Genomic DNA, 18,174 nt, shown 5'->3' with positions numbered 1-18,174 from the left:
TGCTAGACAAACATATGCGCACACTAGTGCAGTAGAGTGAAACTCAAAGAATAATGGGATTCATTCATATCCTTGGACTGCACTGATGACAATGCTTTTTTCTTTCGACGTTACCTAGTCTATAGTCTATAATGATAACTGATAGAGGTCAATGCAGTAAACCCGGTTTATATGTTTAGCTCCATTGGGAACAAGGGAAATGTGGTCCATTTTTGGCATGTCACTCAGTAAAGGTTAACGGAGTCTGTACAACCAGATTCACCGGAACTTTCTCTACATCGCAAGCATGGAGATGAACTCTCAGAAAAGTTCTTCAGTACCCACGAAGGACATTACACCCATCCAGCAGATGATCGCATCTTGCTCAGGGGCAATTATTACGTCACTGTTTGGTAAGAGACTATGGATTTTGTATATCTTAACATACGGAAAAATATATTAACCTATGACCTTTAGAATGTAGCAGGTCAGAAATATATTTTTTAACATTACATATTTTGTGAATGGCAATACATTTAGATTCAGTGATATTAAATATACAATTTAGATTTTATGTTTCTGTTAAAAATCGCCATTAATATACTGTTCTATAAATCGATTTGCATCGATTTGCTTTTTTGCTAAATACACATTTGACTATGTTATTCAAAAAAGCAATACGTAATTACAAATATAAACAATATATTATGTGCACTGAAGGGTTCAGTGACACAAAAACACACATATTTTGTTTAGCTTCATAGTAAATTGCAATGTCAATGTAAAGTGAATCTATTAATCTAAAATAGTCTGGAGTCTAATAACAGTTATTAATAGTCTGTACCATGTTTAACATTCTTTGAGACATTTCATAAAAGTACACAGTGTTATGGTTTGACACTGTTTTAAATTGAGAGTGGGGAGTAATAAATTATATTTTAAAATATATTCAAATAGAAAACAGTTGTTGCAAATTTGTAATTATATTTCACAATAGTACTGTTTTTATGCATTTTTGATCAAATAAATGCAGCCTTGGTAATCATAAGAAACTTATTTCAAAATCATAAAAATCTTACAGAACCCAAACTTTTGAACACTACGTTAGTACGTTTACTCACTTAGCAGATGCTTTCATCTATTCATTAAAATATAACTATATAATAATATTTTTTTTTCTTTATGTCCACAGTAACACCTCTGGATGTGGTGAAGATCAGACTGCAGGCACAAAACAATCCTTTCCCCAAAGGTAAGCTGGTGCTTTTTTCTGTTCAAATGTACTCAAATGTTCATGTGTTTGAAAACTTGACTCACTCCTTTTTTTAATGCCTTGCAGGGAAATGTTTTGTGTTCTGTAATGGCCTGATGGATCATATATGTGTCTGTGAGAATGTCAATTCAAAGGCATGGTACAAAACACCTGGTCATTTCACCGGCACTTTGGTAAGCTAAACCATAAAAAAATGTGAATACAGTTTCTCTTCACCTGTGATGCTTTATAAAAAATATTACCATAGGTTGAACTCATTCAAATGCTCAGTTCTTCTCTTTCAGGATGCTTTTATTAAGATTATACGTATGGAAGGAGTCAGTTCTCTATGGAGCGGCCTTCCTCCAACACTGTAGGTGTTCAGTTACATTTCTGCTGTCCAAACCCTGGGATATAAATTATGAAATGCATTTCCCCTTGCAGAGTGATGGCTGTACCTGCAACCGTAATCTATTTCACATGTTACGATCAGCTGTGTGCCGTTCTCAAGCACAGGATGGGAGAACGATCAGATTATGCACCGCTGTTGGCCGGCGCCATCGCGAGAGGTACAGTTCATCCCTGCTGATTCAGTGTTTGACCTTTTCTCTGCATGTCGACCTTCTATATCAAAGTGAGCCTGGCATCACATGAGTTTTTTCTGCATGTGACAGTGGGGTCGGCTACAGTAATCAGCCCCCTGGAGCTGGTCCGCACAAAGATGCAGTCTGAGAAGCAGTCGTACCAGGAGCTGAGCGCCATTATCCGGTCAGCGCTGCACAACAAGGGCTGGCGGTCTCTGTGGAGGGGCTGGGGACCCACGCTGCTCCGAGACGTCCCATTCTCAGGTGAAACACACACAGCCTTCACATGACACACTTCACATTTTGAAGCACTTGATTTAGAAACACAAGACTCAAAAATACTAAACCTAAGACAGAAACACATATAAAACTGAATGGGATTTCTGATGGATATCAAATCCACCCACAAATTGGTTATATTCTATAATAGATTTATATAAACGTTGATAATATTAAGACTTATTTCAAAAACATTTAAAAAATATTTCCAACCCCAAACTTTTAAACCGACATGCGCAACGAAATAGCAGAATGTTTACCATTTGACCATATTTTGAAGGGGTCACATATACCTTCATACGACTCTTTGAATGTGTATTGTTTGCTGCTATTTCCTAATTTCTTATTTGACTTTGTTTCTCCTTAGCTATGTACTGGTTTAACTATGAGAAGGGTAAAGTTTGGCTCTGTCAATATTACAACTGTACAGATCCAACCGTTGCCATCACATTCACGGCTGGAGCACTGTCTGGATCAGTAAGTCTGTGATCTACTACATCTGTATCATCAGAGCTCTGATGGGTCTCATTTACTGGTACTAAATACATGCATAAGTATAGTTCAGTGTGAAAAATCCAGGTTGTGCTTGGCCTCATTGTATTTGGACAGTAAATAAAAACATGTCCTGATATGTCAAGTACCTGTATAAGTACCTGAATTCTCTTGCTTTAGTTTGCATCGGTCATCACACTGCCGTTTGATGTGGTCAAGACAAAACGACAGGTAGAACTGGGTGAACTGCAGACGATAAAATGTGAGTATACAGGTGAAATTATGTAAATGGCTTCCATAATTGGGATTCTGAGCTTTGATTTGACATCAGAAACAGAATATGACATTAATGTGTAGTATAATCGGTCTAGTGTCCACACACGTCTCATCCAGCACGTATCATGTGATGAAAAGGATAGTTGCTGAAAATGGAGTATCAGGACTATTTGCAGGTAAATATGTATATTCATATAGAACACACACTACTGTTCTAAAATCTGAGATTGATAAAATTAATAAACTGTATATTGAAATTGTGAAATATTATTACAATTTAAAATATTTTTTTTCTATTTTAATATATTTTCAAATGTGATTTATTTCTTTGATGCAAAGCTGAATTTTCAATGTCATTGCTCCAGCTTTAGTGTCACGTGAACCTTCAGAAAAAGAAAAAAAAATCCTTCATAAATCATTCTAATATGCTAATATGAAAACAGTTGTGCAATATTAAAAAAACTGTATCCTTTGGGGAAATTGTGACACTTTTTTTCAGAAATCTTTGATGAATAGAAAGTTCCAAAGAACAGCATTTATTTGAAAAATAATTTTAGTAATATTATTAATGTCTTTGCTGGCACTTTTGATCAATTAAATGCGTCCTTGCTAAATAAGATGATTAATTTATATACAGTATATGTAAGCAAAGGGCCATGATTTTCTAATCACCACTAGATGTCTCAGCAGTAAAGCTCAGATTTCTCTCTGTCTCATATTCTCAGGTTTTCTGCCCAGGCTGATTAAAGTGGCTCCGGCGTGTGCTATAATGATCAGCACATATGAGTTCGGAAAAGCTTTTTTCCACAGATACAACCAGAAGAAACAGAGGGGGACACAACTGCAGCCCAGCACTTGCTCTCACTCAGAAAAGCACTGATTTAGAAGAACACTTGATCCCACATCACACACCTTTGTTAAGATTCAGTAAATTAACCACAGGCTACGCCACAAATTTACCCAGCATGTAATCTATCACTCTTGCTGTCAGTCTAAAAGAGGATTTATATAGAGTTGCTGTGAAATAAATCAGTATTTACTTTCTCTAGTAAATATTTAAAAGTAACAGAGTATCTTCCACATAGTTCAAGTTATTGAAGATAATAGTTCAATATTTGTGTTTTTAAATGTGTTCATTAAAAAAGGTGAAGAAACATAAACCCTTGCTTATAAATGCATCTTCATTTTATTTTAAGGGTTAGGAAAATTGATAAATTCACACTAAATTTAATCCCATCAGTCATGTTCATCCTTGTAATTTTGTTCTACCTGTTCTGTCTTGTTGACTTGTAATTGTTTAGTGTTTAAGTCAGTTTCCGAGGTTTATGTTAAATTAAGACAAGTGTGTGCAAATGGTGCCAAAAATAAGGATGATGATTATCTAATTTTTTTTAGAATGAATATTCACAGCATTTTAAACAATTGTGCTTTTTGTAATTTTCTTTTCTTTTTAAGTGCTTCAACAGTGATTCATTAATTATTTAAAATCTCTTTGTTGTGAATTCCTTAATTCAGTCCAGAATATTGTCTGTAGTTATTTTAATTTACACTCATGTTGCTTTAACCAGGAGCGCATAAGATCTTATGCAATGTGCAAAATTGTAATAATTTTTCTTCTATTCCCAGTGTGATAAAAGAATGAGAAGGAATTTTAGCATTCTCCGTTTACGTTTTGTTTTTACACAAAATTGCATTTAATTTGTATTGATAACTAGACATCAAAAACCAAATTAAAGCTGTAATGTGATGAGGTCTTGTGACAATATTCTGTAAGCTAGTATTCCAATGCAAACATAAACAATGAAATAAAATCAGCATTCAGCCAAGCTTGTATTTACATTTTAATTTATTGAAGAAAATAAATAAAAAAATCATAGATGAGGACATAAAGTGAAATTTGACTGAATATATTTAGGCTAAATTATAATTAGCTGAATATATGATATTCATCTCATTGCGCCTCGTTATCCTCACCCCATTTATTTCTGTCACAATGTAACCGAACACAATAGAAACAAAAGCTCAATCACAAAAAAAGATTTCAAAGCATTGAGAAAGAAAATACATTCAAAAATGTCTCAATGTGACAATTCTGCAGTTTCAAACGTGTTATTTTTTTCTCAAATTTAAAGGCTAAAACTCTTGAAACAGAAACGTAACACTCGGGTACTCAAATGCATTTCCTTCATTCCACTATACACATAAAATGCATTTAATTGCACAAACAGTGCAGTAAGAATCTTGAGATGCACATTTAGATGTACTGGCCTCTGAACGTTGTAAAACATGCATTTCACATGTAAAATGTGACTCTGGACAAAAAAAACAGTCTTAAGTCGCTGGGGTATATTTGTAGCAATGGCAAAAAAAAAAAAAAAAAACATTGTATGGGTCAAAATGAAAGGAAATGATAAACTTTAATCCCATGAAATTGACAACACTGGTTCAGATGTTTACAGATGAAGCTAAAGATCGTTGCTTTTGGTTCTGAATACATTCTAGTTCTAGTCCAACATGCATCATATTATTTTTATTAATGTATAGAAATGCATGGCAATGCTTCACACCAGCGCACATTAGCCACCATCTGTGAGTGAAGATGGGGAAAAAATGCAAAACTGATGTTTGAGTGCTGTATGATTATGTAAATCACAGAACTCATATGTAAAACTTCCTCACATAAGAGTGAATCTCAAAACACTTCAGTTAAAAGCCAGAGATAATAAACAAATGTATTAATATCCACATTAAGCACACCAGAGAATTTTCTGAAATCACATTCCTCTTACTCCCTAAAAAGACAAATGATGGCAAATCAACAAAGCAGTATTTGTTGTTCACAATTCTGTCCTAATTGGACAATTCAACATTATTAGGGCTCCAGTTTTTCCATTCTGAGACAGATCACCCACTTCTCACAATCCAGACAATTTCTGGTGGATACAATTAAGTTAACATCCTAAATATGTTTCTTACTGAATATCACAGCTATATATTCATGTAAAAATTTTGAAAGGGGTGTTGGTTGGTGAAATGGTTTAAAATGTATTTTACTTGGCACGTTCATTCTGTTTTATTAAAAAGGACCAAAATGTCTAAAGAGGGGCCAGATTAATCACAATAACTGATATAATTTATTATGAAAAGTTGATTTTAGAGGAGGCTTGCGACTAGAAATCTTTATTAAAATAAAATATGATGAAATAAAATGTAATAAAATAAAATTAAGTTAAATAATGAGATATCATTGTAAATTGGTCATTGGCCCAGACAACCAATTTTCCACACAGCTGTGCTGGTATAAAGTAGCTATGACGTGCTTTGAATCTGATGTTGTTGTTTTTTCATAAACTATCATTTTCAATAGGGGCACTGAAGTTAAATCGAAGTTTAGTAATAATTAAGCATAATTCCACACAGGACAAATTTTATGAGCAGAGGCAAAAACCTTAATCTATGGACTTTCCAAAAACAGCTAACATTTGAACTAGGTATATTAACAACTGAAATTCACTGATGTCCTGAGTCAAGACTGTCATTCATCATCATAAATTATGCTCAATGTTCAATAATGCTAATGCTAACACTAGCTATGGACTTCATCAGCCAAACGTTCAGATTTAAAAATGAATTGCACTTCAAATTAAACTAAAAGCAGTCAGGAAGGCACTGAGGTTTCATGTGTTTGTGTATGCGTTTATATGTCTATACATGTCTCTCAGGATGGTGTCAGTCCTGGGCTGGTCATGTCTAATGTTGGACTGGCCAGATACTCACTGGACTTGAGACTGGCCAGAGATTTGTAACTGGCCATTGAGGTTAAGGAACCACACAAACCCCTCAGAGACGGAGTATCCTCTTTCCCTGTGAAAAAACAAGCACATATACACACAGTGCGAGAGTGTGGAGACATCACTGATCATTTCACACACGAGCGAGGATGTAGCCACAACATCTGCACAACAGATGCAGCAATAGTTGTTTTTTAATAAAAAATGTAACTATTAAAAATTGAGTTGGGTAATTTAAATAAATGTGAAATAAAATTTAAAAATGAATAATTACCAAGGCAACACTTCTCGTCTTGTTTCAGATTTTAAGGTACTTAAATTACTAAAAAAACGAAATAAAAATGCATTAAAGCTAAATAAAGAAAAAAAAGCACACAAAAAAATCCTTAAACATAAACCAAAATTATACTGAAAATATCAAACTTAAAGCTAATTAAAAATATTAATAAGTATCATACTAGAATAAAATACTAAAATAACTCTAGATACTTTGCCTACCCCACAATGCATTGCGCTCAACCTGACTGTTATCTGATTAATGTTGCCAAGTGAACAAACCGAAAGCAATATCAACTGTGATTTAAGAAAATATATTTTTCAATTCCAATTTAATCATATTTGGCAATTTTTAGAACTGTTAACGGTTTTGCATTATTTAGATTTTGTCAGCATCAATACAAATACAAACATTTGTATTAACAAAAAAATGACTTCTACACGATTTAAGTGTTTTATACATACATTTTATCTGTTCTGCCTTTATGCAAATGTTTTGAAAAGGTTTTATTTTTATGTTTATTTATTTTTTTATTTTTTTAATAGAAACTCCAAACTGCATTAATCATTAAAGAAATGAAAATGTGGGTACCTTTTCTAAATAATGTCACAATGCATAAATGCTTAATTGTCTTAAAATATACCTTATTTTCTTAGAGTAAATATAATTTCCTGTTTTTCTTTGTATTATTGTGTGGTGTCTTCATGAGATTCACACAAATACTGAGGAAGGGATGCTGATGTCCCTTCCATTGCAAAATGAAATAATCTATAACAGAGCTGGTTATCAGAGAATGATGTCACCATAGATGACTCACACACACACACATCACAAACCTTCTCTGTGCCAGTGTGTAAGTCCTGCCTTGCTCTCCAGACTGTGTGTGTTCACTTGTGCTGGATCCAGAGACATCTGCGAGAGACTCATATCTGCAGAAAGATGCTCCAAACTCTTGAAGCTTTTCCTGTGCTCACACGCATGGTTTAAAGTCATGAAAAAGTAAAGAACATGTTGATGTCACAATCTGAGAGGATACTTTTATGAAATACAAAAACAGAAGGAACATACTCTTCCCATGGTCCTGTGCGTTTCCTGTACAGGAGTGTATCCAAGGCAACTGCATTGGTATCCAAGGTAGCAGGTGAGGGACATTGGTTTGTCAGGTGCGAGGTGAGCTCCTGTCTGGAGCGAAGGTCATGATTCTTCATCACCGTCCTGGAAAAACAAATATGATCATTTAAAGAGACAGTGCTAAAAAGATGAACTTGGCGTATATACACATGATAGCTGTGTGCTAAACGGTAATGTTTTCTCTTGGTTCCTATCTCCTGGTTCATGTCAAATTAATTTTGATAAATAAGTCGCACCTGACTAGAAGTCGCAGGACCAGCCAAACTATGAAAAAAAGTGTGACTTATAGTCCGGATATTACGATATATATATATAATCATGATTCTTTGATTTATAGAATACTCAAAAGAACAGCATTTATTTGAAATATAAATCTTTTTAACATTATAAAAGCATTTACTGTCACTTTTGATCCTTACAGAATAAAATTATAATTTCTTTAAAAAAATAAACATAAAAAAAGAAAGGCACATAACAAAATAAGTTAAACTGTAATTAAATTACAACTGAAAATATATAAACAATATAAAAATAATATAAAAGCATACACACACACACACACACACACATTTATACATATATAAAGTAATTGAAATTTAAACTAAAACTGAAAATATAAAAATAATATCAAAAAGTGTATATATATATATATATATATATATATATATATATATATATATATATATATATATATATATATATATATATATATATATATATAGTGTGTATATAAAAGAGGTTATATATACATGCACACACATACACAACTTACAGCTGATCCTGCAGCTCCAGTATGATGAACTCCAGGTGCTCTTTCTCCAGTTTGTGGCTGGTTTTTGTGTCTGTGAGCCGCTGCTGTAGAGATTTATTCTGAGAGACAGACTCAGAGAGCTGAATTTCCCTCAGACGCACCAGCTCCTCCAAATAACCCTGAACAATTATAATAATTCAGGTGATCGGTGTCAGTATTTGCTCGTCCTGCTCCCGGGTCCCCCAGGATGTCTCTATTATCTAACACCCACCTGACTGACTCATCCACTCATCGGTACAGACCCCACGACCTGATCTAAGGCTGTCAGACTAGATACTTAAAATGTGACACACTCAGGAGCACTAAGAATCACTGATCTAGAAATATTCACATTCAGTTTAACATTCAAAGTTCATCACAGAATACAGAAAACCAGAGTACAGCTTACTGCATATGTCTCACAATATATGTACAGTCCATATACAGTATGACAGATTAGATTCTATACTACATACTACCGTATTTTTCGGACTATAAGTCGCACCTGAGTATAAGTCGCATCAGTCCAAAAATACGTCATGATGGGAAAAAACCCATATAAGTCGCACTGGATTATAAGTCGCATTTATTTAAAACCAAGAACCAAGAGAAAACATTATCATCTCCAGCCACAAGAGGGCGCTCTATGCTGCTCAGTGTAGACTACATGCGCCCCTTTGCTGCTGTAGACGGTAATGTTTTCACTTGGTTAATTTCTCTTGGTTAATTTCTCTCGGTTCATGTCAAATTAATTTTGATAAATAAGTCGCACCTGACTATAAGTCGCAGGACCAGCCAAACTATGAAAAAAAGTGTGACTTTTAGTCCGGAAAATACGGTACTTTAAAACGTATGTAAACACCATGCAGCGTTGACTGACTACAAAGATTTTTTAAAGGGGACATCGGATGCCTGTCTTCAACAATTTTTTATGATTATTTAGAGTATTCATGGTGTACATTGTCAAACTACCTCACTAGTTATGACAAATGATGAAATATCAAGAACCTGGTAAACCTTCAGTTAATTACTGTGTTCAATTAGCATCACTCACCTGTCTTTACTCCTCTTGATCGGCCATGTTGAAGAGACTGTAGCGAGTGACTCGCGTTCATGTGTCTGGTCCCGCCCTGATTGTTAGGCAAAACGTGATTGGTTGGAGAGAGAGCGTGCTGCGATTGGTCAGGGCAACATGGGCGTTGTCTGATTGGGTTAAGTAGACGGTGGGTGGAGTCCACTTATTTGTGGATTTATCTGCACGTCGACGCTAGAAGTGTTTCAAATCCACAAATGCACAGGAACCGATCCACAAATGCGTGCAGTGATTTACAAATGCACGGACAGCGGTTCACAAATAAATGCCAGGCAGAGTTGTGTTTGTGACATTAAACACATTTGTAAATATATATATTTTTATTTGCAAATCTCATTTTATTTATTTGTGTGTTTTATATTTTTTTGTGAAACTCTTTACATTTATTTGTGAATTTGATATATTTTTGTGAATCTCGTTACATTTATTTATGGATCATAATCTATTTATTTGGAATAATGCAACAATTCTGACGCCATAACTGTAGTATATGTGGGTGTTCTATTCATACAAAAATTCTACATACTGTGCGCAGTAGGCTCTGCATACTGCATAAACAGTACGATCAGTAGTCCTCCTCACCTTCTGTTCCAGCACGACTCTGTATTTCTGCTCTAGTCTTTTGCTCTTGCTGTACCAGGTGCTCTGATCGGCCATCAGACTGGCGGCCATGTGGGTTTCAGGAGTGCCTGCTTCACTGCCGCTGCTGCCCAGCGTTCTCATTTCCTCCTCATCACTGCTGATGCTGTCAGAACTAAAGCACACACATGAATTATATTCAATCACAAGCATTAAAAAGGCCTAAAGCATGTTCACAAAGCCAGCGTGTTTTTATGTCGTGCTCTTACGTTTGTGTGAATTTAAGGTACGGTGTGTAGTCAATGGCGACAGGACAGCTCTCATCAAGCCCCTCCCCTTTCAGACAAAAACTGTCAATCAAGAATTAAAATTTCAGCATAAGCTAACAAATGCTCTTCATTTGATGAGAATGTCATGGTGGTAGGGTACTATATTATGGAAAGTGGTGGTTATCCTACAAAACAATACAGAGGCTGTTCTCAGCATCTATGTTTTGCGTGTGTGTGTGTGTGTTTGCAGCTTGTGTCAGCAGGTGTTTATAGAGCACCACCCATGAATGAATGAATGATCAGCATCCTGTCCTGCTGGGGCATAGCTGAATGTCAGTGCCACCCATAGAAAGGAAGTGAATGAACATAAACGTACCTGAAGTCAATGGCATTCAGTCCAATCAGTGTATCTGCCAGAAGCCCCGCCTCCTCACCCAGAACTACAGCCCCTTCCTCATAAAACCTCCTGACAAACAAACACACAAAACTGATGAAGACCAGAAAAGAACAGCACTTTTGTATTCTCATGATTTTGTAGTTGCTATTTTTTATTATTATAATTTTTTACAATGTAGATATGTAAAATACCACCAAATAATTGGGTTCAGTAACATATTTTTTAAAGAAATTAAAACTTTTAAATTAATCAAAGGATGCAAATACTGACCCTAAAATGTTATAAAAGACTTCTATTTCAATAAATGCTGTCAATTTCTCTAAAAATCCTTAAATAATGTATTTCCACAAAGATGTGTTTATAAACATTTCCACAAAAATATTAAGCAGCATAGCTATTTTTAATATTGATGATAATAAGAATTTTTTGAGCAGGAAATCGTCATATTGGAATGATTTCTGAAGGATCATGTGACGATGAAGACTGGAGTAATGATGCTGTAAATTGTCTATGATATTTCCAGGTTTTTTAAGATCATGGGAATCCTGGTATTTTCAAGATGAAGTGTGTAATTTCAGTGTCAGTGTTTCATTGTGACAACAGAATGAATTCTAACTGAATGAAATACTAATGTTTTCTGACAATCTTCTGTTCCGCCAAACTAAAACCACTCAGTTAAACCAGAAGGTGACATGTCAGACTGCTCAAAAAAAGAAGAAGCAATGTTTCGATAGTGCCACAGCGACTTTTAGAAAGTCAAGCTATAAATGACTGATGTCTCTGCACATGAAACTGGTATGGTACACATGGAAGAATGGATGAAACTTGACAGTTTGCTAAAAAGTCATACGGTGCTGCTTTTATTTCAGTGAAGTTGCCATGTTTAAACAATCCATGTTGTGGAGATGTTGACAATAGGGACCCATAAAAAAGAGAACTCGGTGTGTGTATCTTAGACGAGTGCTGCGGAAAAATACCTTGTAGTTTTGAAGTCTCTCAGAGCTGCAGAGATGTATTCAGACAAACGCTTCTCCATTAACGCCACTCTAATCCAGGCACGACCCTGAGAGAAAGAACGAGAGAGAGAGAGAGAGAGATGCTCTTACCTGTCAACCACTGAAGCCTTTACAACTGAAGTAACATCACAGTATCTGAGCCGGTGTTCTGTCTTAGTGGACCGCTTGTGACTGAATCATCCGAGATGGATAACAATACCAGATTTAAACAGGACAAGTCTGATCTGGGAGTTTTTGTGATTTTATAATTTGTGATAGCATGAGAGTGTTATTCTTTGGTGAAATATGACACCAAACCAATGTTGTTATTGTCAACTAAAAAAAAAAAAAAAAAGAAAATAAAAAAAAAGAAAACGCATATAAATACTTTTAAAACAAATACCCATAATACTGAAATTTTGCATTGGCAACTCTCTAAAATAAAATGAATTTCTAAAAACAAAAAAATCTCAAACTAAATCTGAAATGAATAGGAATTAAGCTAAATAAATATTATATTAAAAAGTAATAAAAATAACAAGCACATCATAAAGTAACTTAAATGTAAACTAAAATTAACATGAAACAAAACTTAAATGAAAACTAAAACTGAAAATTGGAATTAGTTGAAGTGCTAAAATTACTAAAACTTTAATAAGTTAACTTTAAAAAAAAATAATAATGAAAATTAATAAAGCTAATATAAATATAAATGAATGGTATATACACAAAAAATATATATAAAAATGACAAAGGCATGTAACAAAATTACAAAAACTTACTCTAAAAATATTTAAAACAAGGTAATTGAAAATAATAATAAATACTAAAATAACACTGCAACACAAACGTGTGTCCTGACCTTTGCTCTAGAGCTGCGGACGTTCTCCATGTTCTCGATGCTATGGATGCAGCTGTGCGGGACTTTACTACACGCCACACGTATGTAATCCCAGAAACTGCGCGGGCTCTCGTAGCCAAACCAGCTGACCTGACCTACAGAGGGAAAACACACACACAATGCAGTGTAAAAGCAGAGTGATTCCTCAGGATGCAAAACATTGTTGGTTAATATCTGAGCTAGTGTTTGAAAGGGTTGATTTCGACAAGTGATGAACTCAACAGGGATTTTTAACTTTTAAAACCATTTCAGGAAACATACATTAACATGGAGTGATCAAATATTGCTGAACGTCTAAAATAATCGATGTGTGAGTGTGAGAGCTGTTTTGTCATGCTGTGAGATTCGTCTAAGCTCTTCTTACACAAAATGAGACAATCAGTGCTGTTTTTATACTTCATTACAGCAGCAGGAGTGTGTGTGTGTGTGTGTGTGTGTGTGTGTGTGTTTGTGTGTAGGTCTTTTAACAGCATGCATCACAGCATCACTATGCAATGATGTGTGAAGCTTCTGGCACAGCTCACTTCAACAGTTATTCTGAGTGTGTATGTCAGTTCATTTGTTGTCTAAGGCGCTGCCAATTGTATGTTGTTGTTGTTTTGTGATATATGCATAATATATTATAAAATAAATATATATAAAAAAAATTATACAATAACTATAAAAGTAAATGTTGTTTTGCTGTGCTCACACATGCTGAGTGTTTATTATCGAGTTAAGTTCAGTTTGCTAAAAATGTGCTGCTCAGATAAAGATACAATGCCGTTTACATTTCAAAGTGGAATTGGACAGGTTGTGTATCTTGTTCCTCACCTTTCAGTCTATGACTGAGAATATTTTCTAGAACGGAGACAAAGTTGTTGAACTCAGCAGATGTGTCGTCTATCGTCTCAAAACATGAGCGATCAATGAGGGTCTTCACTGAGAACCTGTGTACTCAAACACACACAATCATGGGCACAACAGAAAATTACACAATACAGTTTAAACTCATACAAACATATCTAATTGCCAATACAGTAAAACACTGACAAACTTTAGACTTATAAATAATTAACATTATTATGCTACTTTCTGAGATTTGGCCATATTTTAATGCAACTCATAATGCATTAAATATCTTTTAATGCTCGGTTATGTTATTATGTTATTATTTTATTATTATTATTATTATATTATTTTTATTTATTTTAGTTTGAGTAATTTTCATATGTTATTGACACTTATTTATATTTATCTTTATATTTATTTGCGTTTTAGTAATTTTATTTCAGTTAGTTGGCAAGGCAACATTTCTAGTTTTCATTTAAGTTTAAATTGACATTTTTGAATAATATTTATTTTTATTTAATTTCAACATTATTGTAATTAACAAAAAAGAATATTTTAATACCTTTAGTTTTAGTTAACAATAGCAACGCTGCTATTTGGACACAGTGACACACACACACAAAATAAAACCCAGAAAAAAAAGAAAAAAAAAGTTAAATTATATTATATTATATTCAGTAAAACCCTAAAATAAAGCTTTTAAAAACCACTAAAAGTGCATTTGAGTCAAAGGAGAGGTTTTGTGTTTTGTGGAGGACCATTAGTGCCGTTTATTGTGGTCTCATCAAATGTAATTATGGCATAAATGACAGTCCTTTTCATTATATGCAGCTACTGTTCTTTTATGTGTCTCTTTGTGACTTCCAAATACCCAGCAGATAGGGATGTAATTCACTCAACTAACGATGAAATACTTCACGATGCGATTTTCTCAAGATTGTTTTCTTTTTCTTTTCTTTTTTTTTTTTTTACAAAATTGGATTTCATACAAATTATAAAAGAAAAGATGTCCTTTTATTATTGCTTGAACAAAATGCTGATAATTTGAAACTGAAATATGACATTTTTAAATCGTATCATATGACCCCTTTAATATCTTAACCGATTTGAATCACCACATATTTGTATGAATTTTCAACTGGCTCGTGGTGCATCCTTTCATCCCTACCAGCAGCCTTCATGCAAATGTAATTTCAGAGATAATTTCACTTCTGACATTTTCTAAAACACACAGAGCAAATGTAGGGGAAAAAAAGGAAAAAGTTTTAGTATAACTGTTAAGTATCATCATAAAAATAAAAAAATGCAGAGCAGCATGCCAAGGTTTTGCAAACACCTGAAAGCTTGTGTGTGTATCCTGTGGAATGCTTAAATTCTCCTTCTTAAATTCTTATGACTAAAACTAAAACTATTACACATTTTTGGCATGTTAAATAAAGGACAAATAAAATAATTACAAACATAACAAAATTACTAAAATCTAATTGATTAAAATGAAAACTGATAATACAAATATAAAAGTTAATTCCAAATGTTACTATAACTGTATATAAATTATAGTAAAATAGCATTTACAGTAAGTGTGATAATAGTAAAACTTATGCAATGTAATAAAGTCACATGGCACCAATTATATTACTGCTTCTTGAAATGTTTATTGAAACAGTATTTTATGGCACAGAGAGAGATTTGAAAACACTTTAAATAACCAAACAAAATTGTCACACTGACAATGTTAAATCTGATACTCATAAAACCATCTGAAGGAGCCATCCTGTGACAACTCAAGCAGATTAAACCAGTCTGACATCTAAGTTGATATGGTCTCAAATTCTCTGGACTTCTTTGAAGTTTTATTTGAAGCCTTTTTAAGAGCATTGATCTAGATCAATTATTCAGATTACATCTTCATTCAAGACATTCTGACAACATGAACTTCCTTTCATAATTCTTAAAAAAATAATAATAATAAAGGACCTGCAGTGATTTATTTCAGTCCTGAACGAACTCTAGATCAGATATCACAGAACAAACATGAGAGGAAATGGATTTTGCTTATCTATTTCTCTGTTCTTTCTTCCTCAGACATACAGTAAAAATCACTTTATTTGACTGAGCTGTGAGCTTCAGTCTTATACTGTGATTGTACATGTATGGACACGTCACACTCGAAGCCTTTTGATTGGCTGATTCCTGCTGTGCCCCCTCATGGACATTCATTTGTGTTCAGACTTACACTTTTCCTGCTTCAAATGTACCCTTTGTGGTGTTGCCTAATTAGACGGCTTGGCTCGGTGTTCATCTTCAGTTCTCTCTTCACAGCAGTTCAGTCAGTGTAGCAACTGTTTGAGTAAATGAATTATATTGGTTTGTTTGAACTCAGAGGGAGTGTCAGCCCCGTCAAAAAATTTGAACAGCTTAAGTCATTTGTGGATTAATGCGTTCAAATTGGTGAACGGTTTCAAAAAGATCCGGTTACATCGAATGATTCATTCACGAACCGGATTTGACAAACTGCTTTGTTTTGAACTCTCTCACAACAGACACAGAAGAGAAGACAATGCTGAATAAAGTTGTAGTTTTTGCTATTTTTGGACCAAAATGTATTTTCGATGCTTCAAAATATTCTAACTGACCCTCTGATGTCACATGGACTACTTTGAAGATGTTTTTCTTACCTTTCTGGACATGGACAGTATACCGTACACACAGCTTCAATGGAGGGACTGAGAGCTCTCAGACTAAATCTAAAATATCTTAAACTGTGTTCCGAAGATAAACGGAGGTTTCATGGGTTTGGAACAACATGAAGGTGAGTTATTAATGACATAATTTAAATTTTTGTGTGAACTGTCACTTTATGCTCTTCTTTCAAATTCTTTTTAAGTCTCAGTCATCAGACATCAGCTATAAGACACAAGCTTTCTAAATATAAAACAAACATCTAATGAAAAACTGCCATCAAATGGTGTAAAATATTAATATGTACTCTGTACTATGTACCTGTTTTTTTTTTTTACACCATTGCATTATGTTTTGTTTGTCCAAAGGTTTTTTAAATATTTTTAGATACTCTACTGTGCTTTTGTCTCTCTTTTTTTTCTTTTTTTTTACATACCATAGAAAAAACCTTTTTTTTTCATGCATTCTTTTCAGTACCTTGGAGCACAATGTATATGCCATGGTGCACGAATCATTCAGTAGATATCACCACTGTACTTTTTCTAAGGACTCCATCTAAATGACGTGATGCTCTAAAGACAGATCTCAGATCAGCGCTTCTGTGTGCGGTGCACGTACATTATCTCATCTCCCCTGTTCAAGCATCAGCAATTTACAAAAAAAAAAAACTACCTTGCTAAAAAAATAACTATGACATCATCCCACACGTTCCGCGCGCCGGAGGGCTACAGTGATGATGAATGTGTAATTATATTTTACCTGCAAACGGTGATCAGATTCCTCCTCTCTACAGCTCTGATACGCGCTAATACTTTTCTACGAGCCCCGTTGAACCCGAGATCTATCGATGCCATGATAGTCTTTTTCTGATACGCAGCTGTTAATTTCCTCACGTCTTTTTCTCTTCTGATGCTTTGGATCAGTCTCTGACTGACTCTCACTTGAGCCATAGAAATGGAATAAGCGGGTGGAATGACAATTAGCATTAAATGTATATAGAAGGTGGGCGTGGTTTGGTTGGTTTTGAAAACATAATTATCTTAATTTAACTTTTTGTTTAATTTTTTAATTTAAATTTAGTAAAACATTGATCTTGTATTTTTTTTTTGACATTTTATCATCAACATTGCGTCTGAAGCGAACACTATAGTCACATGCTCCCTGTTACTTTTCTCAGCGCTTTTGGGTTTAACCAATCACAGAGTATTAAGCGACGATTTATTAAATAGATTTGATAGATACTGATGAGGTAGATATCCATTTTCCTGATAAAAACCAATCCATATATGTAACAGATTTAATTGATTTCATCTACTGGTGTACAGGTGTTTCCAGTAAAACCAAAATACAGTGAGAGATTAAGTGGCTTTAGTGAAAGAATTGCCTTTCTGAGCCACCATGCTCCCCCTGCGGGATGATTATTCTGTGCCTCATAAAAAATAAAAATAAGATTTTGCCCAAAATCTTAGGATACATATTCGATAACTGAAAATTTGATATGGATATAAAGCTGTGTTAACGGCCAAAACACATTTTGTTCAGTGTTGAGTTATCCGTTGATTATAACAGATTATCA

At 34.2% G+C, this 18,174-nt stretch overlaps 2 protein-coding genes across 2 annotated transcripts; one reads left to right on the top strand and one right to left on the bottom strand.

The window, feature by feature from the left end:
* Positions 1–3: 3 nt before the first annotated feature.
* Positions 4–4,247, top strand: LOC113059200 (solute carrier family 25 member 40-like). Its single transcript, XM_026227531.1, has 10 exons — positions 4–392; positions 1,172–1,231; positions 1,319–1,425; positions 1,537–1,604; positions 1,676–1,800; positions 1,906–2,079; positions 2,462–2,571; positions 2,767–2,848; positions 2,958–3,038; positions 3,588–4,247. Exons 1-10 carry the CDS (start codon positions 287–289, stop codon positions 3,740–3,742), a joined length of 1,068 nt encoding a protein of 355 aa, XP_026083316.1. The 5' UTR covers positions 4–286; the 3' UTR covers positions 3,743–4,247.
* A 443-nt stretch (positions 4,248–4,690) lies between these two features.
* Positions 4,691–17,540, bottom strand: LOC113059199 (RUN domain-containing protein 3B-like). The gene is made up of 11 exons (XM_026227529.1): positions 17,358–17,540; positions 13,899–14,014; positions 13,047–13,180; positions 12,167–12,252; positions 11,169–11,258; positions 10,793–10,873; positions 10,527–10,698; positions 8,834–8,991; positions 7,999–8,145; positions 7,767–7,894; positions 4,691–6,726 (listed from the first exon to the last, which is right to left on the bottom strand). Exons 1-11 carry the CDS (start codon positions 17,450–17,452, stop codon positions 6,581–6,583), a joined length of 1,353 nt encoding a protein of 450 aa, XP_026083314.1. The 5' UTR covers positions 17,453–17,540; the 3' UTR covers positions 4,691–6,580.
* Positions 17,541–18,174: the final 634 nt, after the last annotated feature.

The sequence above is a fragment of the Carassius auratus genome, chromosome 41 (genome assembly GCF_003368295.1).
Source record: "Carassius auratus strain Wakin chromosome 41, ASM336829v1, whole genome shotgun sequence".
NCBI classification, from domain to species: Eukaryota; Metazoa; Chordata; class Actinopteri; order Cypriniformes; family Cyprinidae; genus Carassius; species Carassius auratus.
Note: the sequence above shows the minus strand (reverse complement) of the source record. Positions and strands in the feature narration are given on the sequence as shown.